At 36.8% G+C, this 22,446-nt stretch overlaps 1 protein-coding gene across 1 annotated transcript; it reads right to left on the bottom strand.

Moving 5' to 3' along the window:
• Positions 1 to 9,602: 9,602 nt before the first annotated feature.
• LOC141334077 (uncharacterized) lies at positions 9,603 to 12,474 on the bottom strand. Its single transcript, XM_073839228.1, has 2 exons — positions 12,322 to 12,474; positions 9,603 to 11,046 (listed from the first exon to the last, which is right to left on the bottom strand). The coding sequence occupies exons 1-2, from the start codon at positions 12,404 to 12,406 to the stop codon at positions 10,061 to 10,063; spliced, it is 1,071 nt and encodes a 356-aa protein (XP_073695329.1). The 5' UTR covers positions 12,407 to 12,474; the 3' UTR covers positions 9,603 to 10,060.
• Positions 12,475 to 22,446: the final 9,972 nt, after the last annotated feature.

Here is a 22,446-nt window from a genome sequence, read left to right on the forward strand (position 1 = left end):
AAACCTGCTCCCGAGCAGGTTTAAACTTACGGACCTGTTACTATGACAGCAAGTCGCGGATGAGCTTCGAAGAACCGAACGATCCAAGATCACGCAAAATCGTCAAAAATCAAATCCAGCTAACTTAGTTAGCGAGGTACGAAGAACGGACCCCAGATGTGTACAAATCTCAATTAAAACGTACGCTTATGACTGGTTTGTGGTCCAAGGTTACATACATTTACAAGCATGTTATGCAATGTTAACCACTGGTGTTTATTTACAGCTTTTTTTTTTATTATTGGCTTAATTGTTAATAAGATACATAATGTGTGGAAAACATACATTTATGTGGAAAATTATCAGCAAGATTGTCCACTATCCTTATGTTATTAAATTAATAACTAGAAAAGTGTTGTTAAACATCAGAGTTGTTTATAAAAATACAAACATTTATGACACATAAATAAATTTCACTGTTATTTATTTATGATAATAATGTTCACAGTTATTTCTGATTCTCACTCCCGATCTTAGTGACACGCGAAACAGCAGTCTGGGTCCTCTGTGCACATATACATTAATTTCTCTAAGAAATTGAAATAACACCCTATAACAATCTGTTGACCCTTCCCGAAGTATATCTACTAAATTGAAACATATTTTAATTTCTTCTAATTTCACTATTAATTTACCATGTGGGATTACTTATTTAAAAATTTTTTAAAAAATAGAGTAATACGGCTAAATATGCGCGATTCATTGCTATGATGGACAGTAATAACTGGACCAAACATCTGACAAGCTGATGGCAAAAAAGAGCTTAAATGATTCAGACTAAATATAGAGTAACAAAACTACAGCGGGAACAAGTATGGTTAATAGATCAATAGATTTTAGAGTTCAAGATAAAACTTAAAAGATGTTATTACATTTTATAAAATATTTAATATTCCTATCAATTCGCATTGAGTGCATTATTTAACTATTATACCATAATTATTAAATGTATTTGTAGTGAACTATATATTAGTATTTAAATAATTTACCCTTATAGGCTATTTGTGTGTGAGCTTAATGGTTTTCTGCACTTATACTATATACTTAAGGACGGTAAAAGTACTACAATTTATTATAGGCTACTAGTAATTTTATAATAAATCAAAAAGCAAGACGTCTTGAAAAATGTAGGGAGTTTAAAAGGCCGCTGCATAATAAATAATCCTGTGCTGCCATCTTTTGGTTATATTGGGTAATTCCATATTACGCTCCAAAGTCAATTGTCTTCTTTCTGTTTCATATTTCCTGCACTCTAATATGAGGTGTTCCACTCTTTCTTCATGCCGGAAATATTCACATTTCCCTGTGCTATGTTTACCTATTTTCAGTAATGTTTCATTTAATCCCGTGTGTCCAAACCGAAGCCTTGATATGATTGTCTCTTCTCGCCTATTCCTCTCTGTACACCTTATTTCTCCCACTCTCCTTTGAATCTTATGAAACCATCGTCCTTTCCTATTTTCTTCCCATTGTTGTTGCCATTGTTTCTTTAATTCATTTTTAATAATAATTGTTGTTCCTCTAATAATAACTGTAAAATCAATTTGATTATTTTTAGTAACTTCCTTTGCCATTTTATCTGCTATTTCATTTCCCTTAACTTCATAATGTATTCAACGTCATTACTTTGCCACCAATGAGATGAGTTGTGGGAGTAACGTTATCTCGACATTATTAATTTACCTACAACCAATGAGAAGGCATGTGGGCGGGGCGACACGTGCAGCCCCGCCCCAGATTCAGCCCCGCCTCGATCTGCAGGCTGCAGACAGGGGCTTCTCGGCATCCATCATTACAAACACCTTCTCACCAGTCACTAGATGTGTAAAGAAGGTCTTGTGCGGGTTTGCCATGTACCATGTATTTGTGATTTGCGTGTGTATGTGTTCGTTTAATGTTAGTCCATCAGAGAAATGGATGATGAGAAACTAGGAAAGTTTCTGAGGTTCTGCACAGGATGTCACTTCATTGTCTCATACCGCATCTCTGTCGAGTTTGTTTTCACAAGGCATATATTGGTCGTACATGTGGGATGTTCCTTCAGCTGTGTGAGAACTATGATAATTTTCCAGACTTCCGTGCAGAATTTAATGCAGTTCTGGAGAGCAACATCTGGATAATGCACATAGTTTAACATGTAGTTATCAAAACCCTCATTTTTATTTCTGGTGGCTTTATTTGTTTGGTTTTGTAAATGCTGGCAATCTTAGCTTGACGACAATTGGTCAAGCAAATATTCAGGAAAAAAAAAAATTTAATTATGCAGTGAATTGTTAAAACTTCTGATTTTAATTTCCAGGTTAATAAGAGCATCAACATTGAACTCTGCTGTCCAACTTTATACACTGTGATGCATATATTTGTATGCAAAGTTTTTTTTTGTTGTTAATTTCAGTGCATACTTCGTTTAGTAACATGTTGTCATTAAAATCCAGAAAGTTATTCTAAGTGAAAACTGGAGTTCTGTGCCAATTTGACATCTTTAAAAATTACAAGATGTTTTCATGTTGCTCAGTGCTGTTTATTGGTCAATTTGTTAAACATTTTACTGAATAAACATTTCAAAAACATGACATGCAATTGTGAATATACCAATACAAAATGATTTCATAAATTAGACATAGTGATGTTAATTCTGCATCCGTTTGTCTAACTCCACAGGTGTTAAATGTAACACTTTTCTGGTGTATATATAGGTCCCACCAGTTTGGGGCTTAATGTTTCATGTAAAAAAAAAATCAGGTTTGACCATTCTCATGAGACATCTTGAAGTTTGGCTAATTTGAGTAAATTGATTTGTTTTTACTGTGAATTACTAAATTGTTTGCTTTATGTTGTTGATGGGTTTATATTCATTTACAAAACTACTTGAAATTTAAGAGTGAATATTTCATGAAGATAAGTAATGAAATCCAAATTTTAATTGAATTGAAACTAAATCCATGACTTGAAATTAATTATTTTAAACTTGAACATTTTAATGGTTATTGTTTTGATACTGGTGTTAAAATTCAAAGTAGTTAATGAATTAACACACAAGTAATTTTGCCTTCAACTATGCATTCATAGTTTTAAGTCAAAACATCTAAATATTTTGTTTTTCAAGTTTTATTTATTTTTTTCAGGATAGAAGTGTTTAAGTGGTTTTCACTTTGATAAAGAAGTGTCAAACTCCTGGAGGGCCACAGCCCTTCACTGTTTAGATTCAACCCTAATTAAACCTGATTTGGACCTCTTTGAAATCTTTATTGTTTGCTTTTCATTTAGTATGCATTGTTTTATTAAAGGTTATTATGTTTTTACTTTTATAGCAGGGATCCTCAAATCTTACCCTGGAGGTCCAATGCGCTGCAGACTTTCGCTCTAACCCTAATCTAACACACCTGAGAATGCTAATCAAGGTCTTCAGGATCATTAGAGAATCACAGGTAGGTGAGTTTGATCAGGGTTGGAGCTAAACTCTGCAGCGCATTGGACCTCCAGGGTAAGTTTTGAGGAACCCTGTTTAATAGTAAAGAAAATCTTGAATATTGAAAATGTCGTCAGCTAAGCGAGCATGCTCCGAGGTAGAAGGTTACATTCTTCAAGTTTTACCGATATTAGATTCAGCCAAAATGAAATACTTCATGCATTACTGCAGGAGGCTGAACGCAACACTCGTGTTGTTGGTTTTGATCTACAGTGCCACATGGTCTTCGAATGTGGAGAAAGACAGGCAAGTGACAGAACTATGAAATGTATGCCATTGTACAACAGCCTGTGTTGTTTGCTGACAATCTTGTTTGAGTATATACTGGCCATAGCAAATCCACACTTGCTCTGCAGCAGCACAGCAGTGGTATTTTGTGAAGACCAAACATTAACCTTGTCATCTCCATTACCATGCCAAATTCTCAGATGTCATAATAGAACTTGTTAATGGGTGTTATTGTATTATATAATGGCTGTGTCAAGTGGAATAGCCGTTTTTAATTGTTAATTTTAAATTGATTTTTTTTTTTTTTTTTTTTTTTGGTAGGAGTCCGGTAAAACTGTATGGTGTCAATTTAAGCCCGTCTGTTCAAAACAAGGGAAGAGATGACGTAATCGTGAAGAAGTGTGACTTTTGCTTTTGACGATGTTCTGAAGGCCAATAGTGACAGTCGAACACTGGTGGACATCAGCACAGATGTCAGGGAATATCAGAGGGTAAGTGTTTTCATGCTAAGAGGTTTAAAGTTCGTAGACTTTACTGCAAAAAGTAGGGATATGAGGTTTATCCCTAAATTTAGTGAGATCTGTGTAGTTGATAAATGAGCATTTAATTTTTATTTATTTTATTTTCTTGTCACAGGTGACTGTCCAGGTCAAAGTGGTGAGGCATTTATTTGAGAAGGCATCTGTGACTCGCAGCCACCAGAGAGTAAAACGGGAAACCTTTTAAGTTGCTGACAAGACCTCCAGTATGGCCTTAACATTGTGGGGTGATGGCCATCTTGAAACTGGTAAATGGTATCGGCTTCGCAATGTTTCTGTAAGGCAGTTCAATGGAAAGCCATGCCTGTCTATGATTTTTCAGACAGAGATTGAACAGTTAGAATATTGTGGTAGTTGTGTTGAGGTCAATCAGGATGATATTGTGATTGTAGAAGGTGAAATTGTTGACACTGAAGTAAAGGTAAATTATCTGTGTCCAAAATTCCATTCACTGGACAAGGTAAACTGTGGGGCCTTAATGAATCGGTGCATCCAATGTGATGCTTTTTGTAAAACTGCCAAAATAAATGTAGTCTTACATGTTCACATAACAATTGAAATTAACTCAGAGCAACAAAAATTATCATGGATGATGGCCTTTTCCGTGAGCATTTAGGTATGTCACCAAATTTAATGAAGACACTGACATTTGGCGTCCCGAATTTTAAGCCGGGATCATCTCCGAGTTCAAATGATGGACAAAATGGTTTTAAAGGCTGAGTTTGTCGAACCCACTGTACCTAGCGGAGCAGAAGTGCCTGTTTGTAGCAGCACAGAACGGCCTGGTTGTAGCAGTGCAACAATGGCACAAGAATCCATGGCTGAATATGAAGGGGTTGCCTGCATTTTTTCAGGGGAAGAAGAAAATGTGTGCATCTATCCTATTGCAGACTTATCCACATGTGATGTGTGCTTTCACAGAATTTTGATTTTTTTTTTTGTGTGTGTGTGCCTCCATCCTTTTTTTTTTCATTATGTATTTTGTCTGGAGGTGTGCTTTTTACTTATTTTGTGAAACTGAGAACTTGTTTCTTGTAGATCTGTGCGATCTATATCTGTGATTTGAATACTTGTTTAATAAAGATTTTTATTTTGATACTTGTAGCAAGTGATTGTCACGTGAGAGAAAGGGAGGTCTGGGTCCAGGTGCAGGTAAGCTATTGTTTAATGATAATAACAAAACTAAACAAACAAAAAGCCAACACGGCGTAACTGAACATAAACTCAAACATAAATTGAACAAAACAAGAACAAGGTCAAAAGCCAGGATCAAGAACATAAAAAACACTGAGGACAAAAGACAATGTAGCCATGAAGCAGGAGTGAAAGGTGCGAGTTTTTAAAGACCAGATAATAGTGAGCAGATGTGAGTGAATCAGTGTTAATGACAAGAACAGGTGAATGCAATCAGAAAGTGCAGTGTGACCAGCGACCTCAGAAGATTGAGGGGAGACCCACAGCCCCGATCATGACAGTGATTAGTTGCTTCTGATATTTGAGGGTTTACTCCGGTTGAACTTGAATGGGTTTGAAGTTTTATGTAAATATGCTTGAGCCTCTTTGGCTATTGTACTTTTGACAAGTAAGCAAAGAAAGCGTAAACTTAGTGCTGTCATTCATTCAGAGAATCAGGATTTTTTTTTTTTTATATATTTAAACTAAAGTTATTGGGTTGTGAACTGAGAAAATCATGTGTGTTTAGAATTAAATGTGCCATATAGTTTTAAAATTGCATTTTTATTGAATGATGCTAAAATGGGTTTATAACTTGAATCCTATTAATGAATCTAGTATATATCTAAACCTGTGAGCTAAATAAGGAATTTGTATAATTTTAACAATCTAAAAGTTTTTGGTAACTTGTGCTCTAGAACTGAGCAGTTTAACATTTTATTAATTTTATATATTTCCTATAAGTACATAAGAACAAGTTGCTGGAGTTCAGAGGCAGCCAAAAGATGCATGGTCATACCTGTCACTGTAATTGTAGAGAAACCTGTGAACCCTCTGGTGCTCTTCGGTCACTTTAGACCGAACATTTCTGTTTTGATTTTTAAAAATCACAGCTTAATCGGAATGATATGAAACTCGGTGACTTTTATGCCATGTGGAATGTAAACACACAAAAAAAAAAAAAAAAAAAAAAAATTGAGGGCATGACTCAAGCAGGCTAAGTGGTCATAAAAAAAAAATTATAATTAAAACATACTTGTGCTCTTCGGTCTAAAATGATCCGACCATAGGAAATGAATGGGAAATCAACAAAAATACAAATATTCAGAGAATATTTGTGTGTACAATCTACAAATCCTCCACAATGCTGAAAAAAAAGTACACAGCAGTGAAGGGGTGACACTCAAAAACACACCTATTTATAAACACACACACACACACACACACACACACACACACACACACACACACACACACACACACACACACACACACACACACACACACACACACACACACACAACATTAATTAGGCTATTGCATAAAATTAGCACAGAATCAAGCAAGTCATCATATCAAGGATAAGCTAGATTTAAATGTGCATCATCATCAATTTAATGTCAAAGAACCTGCTTTAACCAGCTCAAGGAATCACAATGCAAAAATCAACAGCTTTTTCCTTGGAATAAAAATGTAAGAACAACCTTAACACATAAAAAGACATTTTCCTCGGTCGTCAATTTTTTTGTCTTTTATATTTTAAGAAAGAACTTTAAAGGGATAGTTCACCCGAAAATGAACATTTGTAATTATTTACTCACTCTCAGGTTATTAAGAAAACCTAAGATTTTCAAGAAAGGGACAGAAATCTCTCAGGTTTCCTTTAAAATATCTTAATTTGTGTTCTAAAGATGCACAAATTTCTTATGGGTTTGGAATGACAGTTTTGACAGAAGAAATGTGGTTTTTGATGAAATATTTTACTGCCTTCAAGTCTCGATTTCCTAAAGCTTGAGCTTCTACATCAATACATCTGATTCTACATCTGATAGTCCATTTTCCCATTTTTTTGCCTAATTATATGTGTGTGTGTGTGTGTGTGTGTGTGTGTGTGTGTGTGTGTGTGTGTGTGTGTGTGTGTGTCCAATTTGATCTCATAAAAATCCCATAGAAACCATTTGACAGAATATGTATGTCTTGTCAAAAAATCCTAAAGATTCCAATAAGAATTTTGTACAGGATTCTTATTGGAATTTCTATCATATTTTTGAACTATTTCTATTGGAATATTCTTACAAGACATAAATATTCTGTAGGATCAGTCCTTAAGGATTTTTTATGGGATCTAATTGGATGCTTGATCATGTCTTTATAGAAACTTTTATCTGAAGGTGCACTTTTCCACTGTTCTTGTTTTGCTAACAAAAAGTACTTTCAGTTTACTGTTGACCCTGATGTAGACGTTGTTCATTGTATGTTGCTTATCAAAGAATCCTAAAGGATTCTGATAAGTAACTTGTATTACATTGTTATTGGAATAGGAATTGTCTTATAAGATTTTCTTATGGGGAAAGACATAAATATTCTGTAGGATTATTTCTACAGGATTTGAATGGGATCCTGTTTCATTTTAAAGCATCTATATATAAAAAAAAAAGAATCCTAACACTATTCCTATCAAAATCCTATAGGAACGGTTCCAAAATATTAATGAAATTTTAACTGGAATTCTGTAGAGGATTTCTATTGGAATGTACATCAAGGTGAGTTAAAGTAAACTGCAAGACACTAACTATTAGATAGTGTTATAAAAAAGAAAAAAGTGTAAGGTTAGGATTCTTCAAAATTCTTGAAAGGTGCTTTAAAATAAAACCCATTAAAATCCTGTAGAAATTATGCTGATGTCTTGTATAAGAAAATCCTAGAAGACAATTCCTAATGGAATCCTTTAGGAACGGTTCCAAAATATGATTTTGGAAGAAATTCTAACTGGAATCCTGTAGGATTTTTTTTGACAAGGGTTACTATAGTATTACTACAATATAACCATACTAGTAAAGCCATGGTATCAGAACCATGGCTTTTTAAAACAAAAACAAAAAAACGCACCAAAAAAACACAGTTACTACAGTCATGCTTAACTACAGTTTTACTATAGTATTACTACAATATAACCGTAGTAAAACCATGGTATCAGAACCATGGATTTTTAAAACCAAAAAAACACGGTTACTACAGTCATGCTTAACTACAGTTTTACTATAGTATTACTACAGGTGGGGACCAACATGGTGGAATACTTGCAAAATGCAGAGACCAGCGATGTATTCTGGCTTATTTTGTACCTTGTAAATGAGACAACGACATCTTAGACATTTGTCATTGTTTCTCCTTTGCTGAGGTGATCCATCCACCTCACAGGTGTGGCATATCAAGATGATTATTGCACAAGTGTGTCTTAGGTTGGCCACAATAAAAAGCCACTCTAAAATGTGCAGTTTTGTCACACAACACAATGCCACAGATGTTGCAAGTTTTGAGGGAGCATGCAATTGGCACGCTGACTGCAGGAATGTCCACCAGAGATGTAGTCCGTGAACTGAATGTTAATTTTTCTACCATAAGCCGTCTTCAGAGGTGTTTCAGAGAATTGACATTACATCCAACCGGCCTCACAACCGCAGACCACGTGTAACCACACCAGCCCATCATCTGGGTGAGCAGTTTGCTAATGTCAACATTGTGGGCAGGCAAATATTATTACGTATACACAATCAACAACCTGATCAACTCTGAAGGAGATGTGTTGCATGCGTGAGGCAACTGGTGGTCAAACCAGATACTGAAAAAGGTAACACGGTAAAGCACACGGGAAGGGCTTCCATGAAGGATATAAATGGAGGATATAACGCCGATAGATCATTACAAGTAATGACTATGAGCACTTGTGGTGTGAACAGCTTTACTGTTTAGACGTGCTGCTTATTTTATTTACAAATGATAAATTGGTGCCTCCATTGTCTCAGAGTCTATTTAAAACTAAGCCGCAGTCCTCAATTTGAATGGGTTGATAAAATGAACATTAGTGTTTATATAATCTGCATATATTTAGTATAAAAGATTATTAAATCTATAAAAATCTCAGCAGATAATGAATAAAAAAATTCAAAAAGAGCATTATCAGCTTCAATAATCAGCTTCAGTGACAGTTTATTCTCTACGTATGGCTACAATGGTTTTGAAATATGAATGCATCACGGCAGTCCTGATTTAAAATGCAGGAGCAGAGGTTATTCAGTCCTTCAGCCATCGGCTCTGGTGCAGCATCACAATGATCCTGACACTGAGAATGAGTTGCTCTGGTGTGCTGATACTTCACTGAACCTTACTGATGAAAAATTACCCATTTTGCCCACCATTGAAGATTCCAATATGAAATCAAATGAGTAAAAGAGCTCAGGTGAGAGCACAATACTCTCTAGTCATCTGTAAGTATTCAGCTTTTTACATTTCCTCCTATATTCCCATCTTCACACTTAATGGGACCCCAGTTATTACTCCACATACCCATATTTTATTACCTATTTGATTGAAACTTACAGTCATTGATCACATACCATTTTCATTTTTATCACTTTATTCTGCTGCTATTTACTATTACATATTACCACCAATCCTCCATCTTCAAGTACTTTTGCACACTTGGCGTTATTGCATGACTCTCACATCACACTGATAACATAAACATACAAATCTCTCATGTGTGAAACTTCATGTGGTATTGAAGTGCTGCTTTATTTCTGAAACTCTTTCCACAGTGATCACATACAAATTACTTCTCTCCAGTGTGAAGGTCCATGTGTCTCTTAAGGTGTCCTTTAAGGTTGAAACTTCTTCCACATTGCTGGCAGGTGAAAGGCTTCTCTCCAGTGTGAATTCTTATGTGCTCTTCCAAGTGTTGTTTTTGAGAGAAACTCTTATCACACTGAGGGCATGTGTAGGATTTTTCTCTATGAGTTCTCATATGAACTTCAAGGTTTTGATGTTGATCAAAACTCTTTCCGCAGTGACCACATTTAAATGACTTCTCTCTAGAGTGAACTCTCATGTGTCTGTTCAGGGTACCTTTTTCCCTGAAACATTTTCCACATTGCTGGCAGGTGAAAGGCTTCTCTCCAGTGTGAACTCTTATGTGCTTTTCTAGCAGTTGTTTACGATTAAACCTCTTTCCGCACTGAGGGCATGTGTAGGGTTGCTCTCCGGAGTGAATTCTCAAGTGGATTTTATATTGTTGTTTTTGACCAAAACTCTTTCCACACTGATCACACATGTAAGGCTGATCTCCATTGTGAATTCTCATGTGACTGATAAAGCTTTCTTTTTGAGTGAAACTTGCTCCACACTGTTTGCAGGTGAAAAGCCTCTCTCTATTGTGAACTCTCATGTGTCTTTCAAGGTTTCCTTTTTGGTTGAAACTTCTTCCACATTGCTTGCATGTGAAAGGCTTCTCTCCAGTGTGAATTCGGAAATGGACTTCAATGCAGTGTTTATAGTTAAACCTCTTTCCACACTGTTGGCAGCCGTAAGGTTTCTCTCCTGTGTGAACTTTCATATGTCTTGTAATGCTTTCTGTTTGATTGAAAGACTTTGCATACTGATGGCAGGCTAAATAACTTCTTACCGTCTTTCGATTTATTTCTATTAAGGAAGTTGTTTCAGTCTGTGAACAACTAAAAGATTTTTCTCCATTCATGAAATCCTGATCTTTCTCTTCCATTTCATTCAGTACTTCACTCTCCTCTTTCAGTGCCATCAGGTCTAAGGTGAAAAAAGATAAGTACAAGTTAACCTCAGTTTATTGACACAAAGCAACAGATTTCAAAACATTCAAACATGTAAATTGTAAAAACTAACATATAACTACATCCTATCTGCCCTAAGCCAGTGGTTTTCAATACCAGTCCTCAAGCTCCACCCACTCTGAATATTTTGCATGCCTCTCTTAGTTAACGCACCTGATTCTGACAATTAAGTCAAACAAGTTGAATGAAAGTGACGGCTGTCACCAGACTTTAGGTGTGTTCGAGCTCATACTGCGCTGCGCAGATCGATCGGCGAGATTAGCGGAAAGCAGTCGGGGAGGAGCTGAAAACCGAGCCGTGAAGTCGGACAAGTCGGGGATCTCGTTGCTCCCTCAAACATGGCAGATCACGTGGCGTTTGCCTACTGTATTGCAGATGAACTGGAAGCTATAGAAATACCTTTTTTGTTGGAAGAAATGCAGCACATGCAAGTGAAGCAGCAACTAGAGATTTCAGCATCAATCAATGTTGACCACATTACATTAAATGTCTGTGACATTTTAGTTATTCCATAAAAAATATTACTTAAATATGCAGCTGAATACTATAAGTGGTCTGTACGGAAAAAAGTACAATAATAAACTTATGCACAAATCCAATATAAGGAATTTAAGGGAATAAAATGTACTGCAGTCAAAAGATCGTAAACTATTTACGAAATGGCATGCAAATTGATTTGTTATGCAGGAAACACGCATGATCATCGTCATGTGGTGAATGTGGCCAATCATGAGAAGCTGTGACGTCATCACAGCCTGGCGCAGTCCCTTCTGAAATGCTGCGCTGGCTGAGCAAGCCGGCTGTTCTCGAAATGCTCTCGCGTTACTTTGATGCCACACGTGAACGTCACGTGGCGTCGGTTCAAGTCGGACAAAATTTCTAACCGGCATGCACTACTTTAAGTCAGCCGCAGATCGGTCTGCGCAGCGCCGCATGAAGTCGAACGCACCTTTTATTTCACATACGTCATCATTACATCAGAGCAAGACCACATGCACAGACTATTATGTACCTGTTTCACATGAAAAATATTACTCAATCCTAGCAGTGAACATTAACATTTAAATATCAAATGACACAATTCTTTAAATGCTGTTTTTAAATAATAAAAAAAGGTCTTTAAGAGAACATTAAGCTAAAATCTGCAGGAAGGTAGACAGTGAAGAAAAACACCTGCCAAAGGCAAATGAATTGAGCATAGGATAGTTTAGCTTTGAGAATGAAAACCAACCTGTTTGTTCCTCAGTATCTTCATGTTTAACTCTGAATGTTTCTTCAATCTTCATGTCTTCACTCTCCTCTTTAATAAACGCCATCTTTATAATAGTGTGTCACGTGGATCTCTGTTGCTCCACCAGGAGTTTTTTTCTGTGTTTGGAAACTTTTTCCTGTTTAAGGAAAAGACAATTATCAGAAAAGAAAAAAAAATCTCAATCAGCTCTAGTTCAGTAGTCAGTGCACTAGTGAGGGAATCAGAGTGATAGTTAATGGACTTAAATGATCTGATTAGACAAACAATCAAAACTTTAAATTTTTACTATTCAGGTATTTAATGATTATAACATTTAGTATATTACATACATTATTATAGTATATTACGTTAATATTTCTAAATGCTGTAGTATTTAAGATTGTCATTACAACAACAACAACAACAACAACAACAACAACAACATTTGCAATTTTTTGCCAAAGTTGTCATTGAGTTTGTTCTTCTCGTTGTATTGATTGTTTTGAGCAGCAGGTCTCTCAGCGTTTGTAATTCGTGTTTCTGATCTGAAGCACTAACAGAGAGAGAAACCAGGCGCTGTGTGGATGCGCTTTAATAACGTTCATCATTAGATAAAATATTAACATGTTGCATGCAATAATTATTACGTTTACATCGCTTGTAAGCCATATAAAACAGACTAAACGTATGGTATGAATTTAAACACTTCAAAGTTGAAACAGTAAAGACTACAAACCTTTCTTCAGCTGAAACACAGATGCAGGAGCGCGGAGCAGACTTATGACGTCATACACCAGATCAAAATAAAAGTCCGGTTCACGTGCTTCTGTGTCTACAATCCGAAAAGTGCACTGATGTTTAAAAAAAAAAGAAACATATTCGAATAATAAATCATGACAGTAGTATTCAGAGTTTTATTTTTGGTGAAAAACATATTGAAATGTATATAAAGAAACGTTACAAATCTTTACAAATTGTGATATTTATAGTTTTTATGTATTATTAGTTTTATTTTTTTCCAAATGCATTAATGCTTTCTTTCATTTATTCATTCATTTATTTATGGCAACATCTATTTCCACAAGTTTTTCTTTCTACAAGTTTATTTAACATTTAATACTCTGTTTTTGTTTATGCATTATGTTGACATTTATTTATTAGACCTTTCTTTGTTAGCAAGGGCCACAGTAGCACCTTGTGAATGATTATGATAAACTCACTTCTGAAAAGGATTTGAGCATAGATTGTTTACCACTTCCAGAACAACCCCCCATCTGAGTCCTCAAACATGGTTATATTGGAGGAACTCAAGAAAGTAGGAAACCTCTTTTCAAAGATGTCCTCTTTGTCCTCACATGGCACTTGTTTTTGAATGCAATATTTAATGTATTCCTTTATTTGACTAATTTCATAACTCAAAGTTCTCTTTCATCATCTTGTGTTGTGTATATCGGGTAGGCTTCATGCACGGCTGTCCCATTTGCTCAGTCGACCACCAGTTGATATAGTTTTTTTGGAGTTTGCCTGCTCCCAGGAGATTTTTTTGAGTGCGCTCTCAAGCCAGGAGGACTTTTTTCCACATGCTGCTTTGGATGGACTCTAAGAGGTTGTATATGATTGATGAGATCCACCAAAATCAGCAGTGTTCACACAACACTCTGGAGTTTGAATCTGGCAACTTTGGGTGGCCCAGAATTGTTACATCAGAGGTATGTTTTGAGGAACTGATAGCCATGTCTCTTGTACCCTTTGTTGCAAAATTGCTGGGAGTGAGCACAAGGACCATACGCTGGAGAATATCAGTAATGGGGCTGAAAATGAACACACACTGAGTTTTTATTCTTAAAGATTTTGTATAAAAGGTTTTAAGTGTATAGTTTAGCATTAGCTCAATGGTTTAAGCAGGTTTTATGATATATTTAGTATTTAAATGAAAACTGCAAACCAATCAATGTATTACATTTTTTCTTTTTTAACACTAACTTGAAATTCTGAATGCACAGATGGGAGTCCACTTAATGGTATACAACGTGTGTAAATATTACTTATACATGCATATAATTATATTTGTGTATGTGTGCATTAAGAGTACCATTGCAGCGGCAAGGACGATGCTGAGCCAAATAAAGATAAGGATATCTTCTGGCGTGCAGCACGTTAAATTAACCAATCAGATAAGGGTACATAGACAGTCTGAAAACCTCATTTGATTGGCTATGAGATGAACGTAATCCACCAGTGCTTTGTTATATGGAGCAGTTTGGTAGATTGGGGTCTAATTAGTTTGCCTAAGTACACGGGTTACACCATAGTTCAAATGCAGAAAACTTTAATGGGCAGCAAAACAACGGGGTAACAATTTAGTATAGGGACCAATTCTAATTATTAACTAGTTGCTTATCATTAGGCCTATTATTAACATATTGGCTGTTTCTTTGAACTCATAAAGCATTTATTCTGCATGACCATATTCTACACCCATAATCCTACCAAATACCTACATAACAACTGCTTTACTATCAATAAGCAAATTAGGAGTTTATTGTGGCAAAAGTCATGGTTAATGGTTTGTTACAAGCAAGAACTGGACTGTATACTATGGAGCCCCTAAAAGGTCATGGTGGTGGAAAAAATGTAGGGGTGGGTTAAAAACAAATCTGGGTGGTGGAAACAATTTTGGGGTGGTGGAAAAAAAATTGGGGTTGGTAGAAAAAAAATTGGGGTGGTGGAAAAAAAATTGGGATGGTGGAAAAAATTTTTGGGTGGGAGGAAAAAAATCGGAGTAAGAGAATTTTTGCGTTCTCTCGCAAAACCTGTTGTGTTCTCTCGCGAGAGGTCTCTGCGCGTGGTGCTTCTGGTTTGTGTTGGTACGGTATATCATAGCATCACTTGGATGAACGCAACTGAATGGGGAAAGGTCAGCCTTTCGCGGTTAGTTGTCATATATTAAAGTCTTTTTTTAACTATTTAAATAGAACAATAAACCAAACTTTCACGTGATTACACTTACCACAATTCAATAACAAAAATTGTTGTAGCTTTGCGATGGAGGACGATCTACAGAACTTTTTAAGGTCACGAGATATTCCAGAGGAGGACATCAACCTCATGAAAAGGGATAAGGTGGGTATTGTTTCATTAAAGGCCAATGGATTGGTTATGCAACCAAAGGTGTTGAAGTGTATCCCCGTGTATTTCTAATGTTAAACAGTTAACATATACTTAAAACCCACATATTGGCCTAGACTATGTTTTAATTATTGCTAGCCAAGGCAACCATAGGCTGTCAGTATATCACCTCATGCAATTTTCCACATGCCAAGTCTCATGTTGAATCAGAAATAATGTACATACCTTCAATAATTAATTGGTTCACTAGTTATAAAAGTTAACTTATAGGGTCCTTATAGGGAGTGTATACCTTTGCAAAAATAAAAGATAGTTTACACTGCATTGTTTTAGAACTGTAAAATAGCCTGTAAAGGTATAACAGAAGATACTTACATTACAATAACGTAAATGAACTGAACCGGTTTCAGAAATGTGCACCCCCTGGTTGTTTTTATAATCCTTGACTTCCTGAATGGTCATTGATCATTGACTGCAGTTTTTGAGTTGTTTGCAAGTTCCTGCTTTGTCCTTAGACATAAAAGTGCCCACCGTTGTTAAGCTAAATCCTTCAGTTTACATATTCTTAGTTCTTCCAGCATTTTCTGCACATTTTAACTGTGTCCTACATTGCCTAATGCTGAGAACCATTTTTTTTCACTCACAGTAGAACAGTAAGGGACTCATACACAACTATTACAAACAAATACACATATCCATTGATAATCAAGAAGTCAACACACTATATTAAGAACCCAGAGAATGTATTCTTTTGATCAAGTTATAATCTGTGTAAACTGTAATGATTAATGTGTAGAAATAAAACATAAAATATTTTCTCTCATATAAATTACACAGACCATAAACTGATGAAAAATGAGGAAGATGAGCAACTGGCAGGGTATATCGGTTCATTTGGTGACCGACTGGCTGTCGTCAACTAACAGCTGCCTGCTCTAACAAAGAATCTCTGTTAGGAAATTTGAGAAGTAAAATAGAAGCAAGAAAGCTGGGCTCAAAGTCTGGTAAAGCTCTCCATGGAAAAGCAAGTGTCTTTCCTAGGGAAAGTAATGTAATAGCAAGACACAAAAATGTTTCCGCAGATTTGCACTAAACAAGAGGTGTTCCTCATAGATGTAGAATCTTTATCTGATGGTGATAAAGAAGAATGTAATGAATACTCAGTGCAGGATGGATTAGATGGTGATACTGAGAGAACTGCTGCGAAAGCGTCATTGCATGGACATGACAGTGATCTTGAGGATACAAGCATGCATTTATTGGATGACAGACTTTTATCGAACAAAGACACCAAGAGGAAGGTTAGTAAAATCATGAAGACTCTGGCTTGAATATATTTTAATTTTGGGTTTCATTTGTAAATATACTAAAAAAGGTTTGTTAATGATCATTTAGGGCTTAAACAATTAGTCACCATTATCCACTACGTTGACGACATAAAACTGTCAACAAATGTTTTTGTTATGGTTTGCTGATGTTTACAAAAATCTCAATGTTGCTGGACGCTTTCCTCTCAATGACAAAATAAAAATACTGAGTAATCTGAAACAAACATTGGTTAATTGATTATCTAAATCAGTGGTCCTCAAAGTGTGGTTCTCCGGCTCCCTCTAGTGGTACGCAGAGGAATCACTAAATTATATATAAATTAATGTTAAAACAACACAATTTAATTTAATCCTAATTTGAGTAAACTTATTATTATTATTTTTTTAACATTTAACAAAATTTTTATTTAACTTTTAGGTACATCACATTTTAATTTAATCATTAATCACTAATCTAAATAATTGTTTGTTGTAGCCCCGAAATAATTACATTTACAATTAAATGTTAATCAGTGAATGTTATATTGAATGTTTTTCAAAGACAACTAAGAAACTGAAGCCCAAAGAACAAGAGGAATGGAGTAGGTTCCTCAGAGTGGTTTTACCTTGGAGACACCCAGCACTTCATATGACTCTCTTTTACCACCCAGAGATATCCAAAGAAGACACACCTTCCAAAGTCTCGCGAGAAGCTTAAGTGAAGAGGAGACTGATGAACTGTGTAGACAAAATGCACATCAATTGAAAAGTCCACAGCATTCACTTGAGCTCTCTGATTTTCAGAGAAACTTTGAATTTATTGACTTGACCAATCACACTCCTCCGCTACACAACAGCGTAGTTGAGACCCTTCAAGAGGACAATGATAAGGAAGACACAGTTAAATTGAATGAAGGGGATGAACTTGAACAAACAGATGAGGACCAAGCAGTTGTAATAAGATGGAATTTAAATGAGAACATCATACAGGTAACATGGTCCTTTTTAAACGTTTTTTTTTTTGTGTGTGTGTGACAATGTGTTTTAATGTTCTGCGTATGTGTTAATCCTGCAGAATGTAGAGTTGAAAGACGCTAAAAATGAGGTGCCATCACTGCCCTCAAGTAATAGCAATGTTGCACTGCTGGTAAGCCAAAAAGTTTTGCATGTGATTAGACCATAGATGATCAGTGTCCAATATACCTGCAGTCGATTTAAAACACTTTTGTGTAAGATTTGGCTTTGCTTGTATACATAGAAAATTAAGCAAGGGACAAAGTCTGTATAGATCATATACATAGAGACAAACCTTTGAAATTTGATAACTAACAAAGTTCTACATTGAGGCCCTAAATGAATCTAATTAATCTGAGAATCAAGCTTCTTCTAATACCTGTAAGTAGGCATTTATAAAATTTGTGAACAAAAGTAAAAACACATCACAGAAGACTAAAGTTCCATGTAAGTTACACATACTGACCAAAATTATAAATGCAACAATATTGTTTTTGCCTCCATTTTTCATGAACTGAACTAAAAAATCTAAGACTTTTTCTATGTATAAAAAAGGCCTACTTCTTTCAAATATTGTTCACAAATCTGTCTAAATCTGTGTTAGTGAACACTTCTCCTTTGCTGAGAAAATCCATCCAAGCCAAGTGTGGCATATCCAGCAACTTCGCACAGCCGTTGAAGAAGAGTGGACCAACATTCCACAGGCCACAATCAACAACCTGATCAACACTATGCAAAATACAGGGGTTGGACAAAAAAAACTGAAACACCTGGTTTTAGACCACAGTTAGTATGGTGTTGGGCCTCCTTTTTTTGGCCAATAGAGCATTTCGTCTTTGGAATTGTCATATACAAGTCCTGCACAGTTGCCAAAGGCATTTTGAGCCATTCTCCTCTTGCAGATCAGGGGTCAGGTCACTACATCATACTGGTGTAGGAAAATGTTATCTGACTCGCTCCTCCAAAACACCCCAAAGTGGCACAATAATATTCAGATCTGGAGACTATGCAGGCGATGGGAGATGTCCAACTTCACTTTTCTTGTTCATAAGACCACTCTGTGGGGTTGGACAATGAAACTGAAACACTGGCCAATATAATGTTGGAGGTTTCATGGCTATATTTTTGCAGCCTGGTGGCCAATCTTCACTGACTGCACATTCCACCAGTAAGAACAGGTGTGAACGTTGACTATGTGCACCCAATGGTTCAGACATTGTACTCTGAAGGTGGTACCATGTATCAGGATGATAATGCACCAGTACACACAGCAAGACAGGTGACAGAGTGGTCTGATGAACAAGAAAAGTGAAGTTGGACATCTCCCGTGGCATGCATAGTCACCAGATCTGAATATTATTGTGCCACTTTGGGGTGTTTTGGAGGAGCGAGTCAGATAACATTTTCCTACACCAGTATCATGTAGTGACCTGACCCCTGATCTGCAAGAGGAGAATGGCTCAAAATGCCTTTGGCAACTGTGCAGGACTTGTATATGACAATTCCAAAGACGAAATGCTCTATTGGCCAAAAAAAGGAGGCCCAACACCATACTAACTGTGGTCTAAAACCAGGTGTTTCAGTTTTTTTGTCCAACCCCTGTAGATGTGTTGCGCTGCGTTGGGCTGTTGGTCACACTAGGTACTGGCTGTTGTTTTTACCCCCACCAATACAGCAAAAAGGCCTTTTGTGTAAATAGAAAAAGTTTTAGATCTTTGAGTTCAGCTCATGAAAAATGGGGGCAAAAACAAATGTGTGTTGCGTTTATAATTTAGGTCAGTGCAGGAACAGTTTGTATGAAATTTCTGTGGCTCATGTCATGCCAAACCAGCATGACTTTCTTTTTCTGTTGAATACATTTTTCATGTAGTTACAAAGAATGGGGACTGGACTATGTCAGGAAAATATGTCTAAAATCAATTTTAACAGAAACTACATGAACTCATTATAGTAGACGCAATAGGCAACCCTAGAACTAAAATTAAAGCACAGCGACAAAGTTTAACTGTTGCATGCAGTAGCTGGAGCCCGGATGCTCAGTGCATCTAAGCAGTCCCAAGCCTGGTCAGTATATCGATGGGAGACCCTTTGTGGAAATCTAGTTTGCTCCTGGAGGTAGTTTCAATCCGGTCAGCAGGGGGTAAAATCCCATTCCTCTATTATAAATTTGACCTCATTTATAGGAGTGGTAGATAATTCTGCCGGCTGGATTGAGCCTTGCAGGATGCACTACCCCTCTTTTAGATCAGATCAGCTTTCTCAAGGCACAGAGACCAACTTTAACTGTTACATGCAGTAGCCAGAGTCTGGTTGCTCACTGAAGCTAAGCAGGCCCAAGCCTGGTCAATATGTGGATGGGAGAACTTTTGAAAAAAACTAGTTTGCTGATGGAGGTAGTTTTAGTCCAGTCAGCAGGGGGTGCTCGTTCCCTGACATGTACTGTATGGGTCCAAGACTTCGGATTACGAAAAATAGATACTTTTTAATGGACCCTGTAGAGAATTTTGGTTAGCTCAAAGAATTTAAGATGATCAATATATGTGTGTATATGCCTGAGACTGTTTCTCTCATCACATATACACTGCAAACTCCACCAGGTCTTATAACCAATGAATAGGATGAAATGAGTTATTTAAAACATACATTTCAGCCAGGGAAAGTAGTTTAACTCACAGGAAATCGTGTATAATAATTGTCATTAAATATACGCAATTTCCAGTTTCTGATCAGTAACAGTAATAATGATATCGACTGGTTTCTTTGTCCAGCAAATTGTTCAGTGATATCCATTACTCTGACGTTGGCTCGTCGTCACGGCAACGCATTTTTACTAACCAGAACGGAGTTATACAATTGAACAGAATAGGGCTTAAGGTAGCAATATGAGATCGAAACAGTTTAAGTGACTTTGTAATGTAAGCATTCAGCACAGAGAATCATTATATGTGAATATATGGTTGTTTATTAAACTATTCTACTTACAAACGATCGCACATAGACAAACGTACATAAAACACAAATAGACAGAGAACGCGTGAGAGAGAGAGAGTAAGAGAGAGAGAGAGAGAGTAAGAGAGAGAGAGAGACAGAAAGTGAGTTTGCAAAGGGACAGGAATGAAACGGTTCTGAACATCCTGAAATCGTTTCTTTTATAAAACGCCTTAAACGCAGCTATCTACGTTTGTAGAAAGGACGGATACTTGCAAGCTTGTTGTTGTTGTGCATTGTTCCGTTTGTGTTCAGTTCAGAAAGTCCTTTCCAGTTCCTTGAGAGTATTGCAGGCCTCATCATCTCCTCCGCTAGGTGAGATCCCCCCCCCCCCCATGGATCTGGGGGGAGGTGCGGGTGACGTGTCTTTGTGTCCCGAAGGCAAGAGCAAGCGAGAGATGAGGGAAGGTTTATAAACCTGTAGGTCGTTCATGCCCACAGTTGGACCTTGTCCTATCCGGTTGATCTGAGTTTTGGAGGGAAGATTGAAAGTCTTTGTCTCTCACAATGGGGTTTCGCATGTGGAAGCTGATTGGTTGTTTGGCCACAAAACTTTCAAAAGTTCAATAATACATATAAAGCAAGGACTTATTAAGATGCCACAAACATTAACATTTAGGGAATAATAAATGCTGCTCATAGACACCAAACATGTTCTATGAATCTTCTCGGTTGACTGAGTGATTCTAAACGTGAGTCTTAGCATGCACAATGATTCACCTATTGCGGATTAATGTTTGAAGGGCCGACATACATAACAGAAACAACGATATAAGAAAAGGTAACACATTGATATGTGTACATTTCTATATAACTGTATGTGGGACTGTATGTCTGAATAAGGAAAGTGTATCTGCATTTCTGTAAGAGTCTTATCTTGATGGTGGGGGGATGAGTTGGATAGTGAACAAAGGTCTGGCTCATAGCACATAGGTGTTAATCATGGGGGAGAAGTCATTTAAGGAATATAACTAGTTATTTCATGTCTGATTGGCTCCATGCACTACAACCCTGTAAAAAGGAGCATCCTTTGCATCAGGCATTAAACAGCCCTCCTGACCTTCTGTTTTCATAAATTCCCATTCCTAAATCATGAATTTGACCCTATTTATAGAGGTAGTAGCGCAATCTGCCGGCTGCATTCAGCCTGGCAGGATGCGCTACCCCACCTACAGTATTAGATCAAATCAGCTTTCTTAAGGTAGAGACCAAGTTTAACTATTGCATGCAACAGCCAGAGTCTGGTTCCTCACTTAAGCTAAGCAGACTGAGGTCTGGTCAAAATGTTGATGGGAGAACCTTTGTCGAAAACTAGTTTGCTGCTGGAGGTAGTTTTAGTCCAGCCAGCTGGGGGGCTCGTTCCCTGACATGTACTGTGTGGCTCCAAAACTTTGGATTACAAAAAATAGCTACTTTTTAATGGAGTCTTAAACTGGACCCTGTAAAAAGGAGCATCCTTTAGACCAGGCATTAAACTGCCCTCCTGACCTTCTGTGTTCTTGAAATCTCCTTCCTCAATCATGAATTTGACCTAATTTATAGAGGTGGTAGCGCAATTTGCCGGCTGCATTCAGCCTGGTAGGATGCGCTACCCCTCTATTAGATCAGATCAGCTTTCTTAAGACACAGAGACCACGTTTAAATGTTGCATGCAGCAGCCAGAGTCTGGTTGCTCACTGACGCTAAG

This window comes from Garra rufa, chromosome 4 (genome assembly GCF_049309525.1).
Source record: "Garra rufa chromosome 4, GarRuf1.0, whole genome shotgun sequence".
In the NCBI taxonomy this organism is placed as follows: domain Eukaryota; kingdom Metazoa; phylum Chordata; class Actinopteri; order Cypriniformes; family Cyprinidae; genus Garra; species Garra rufa.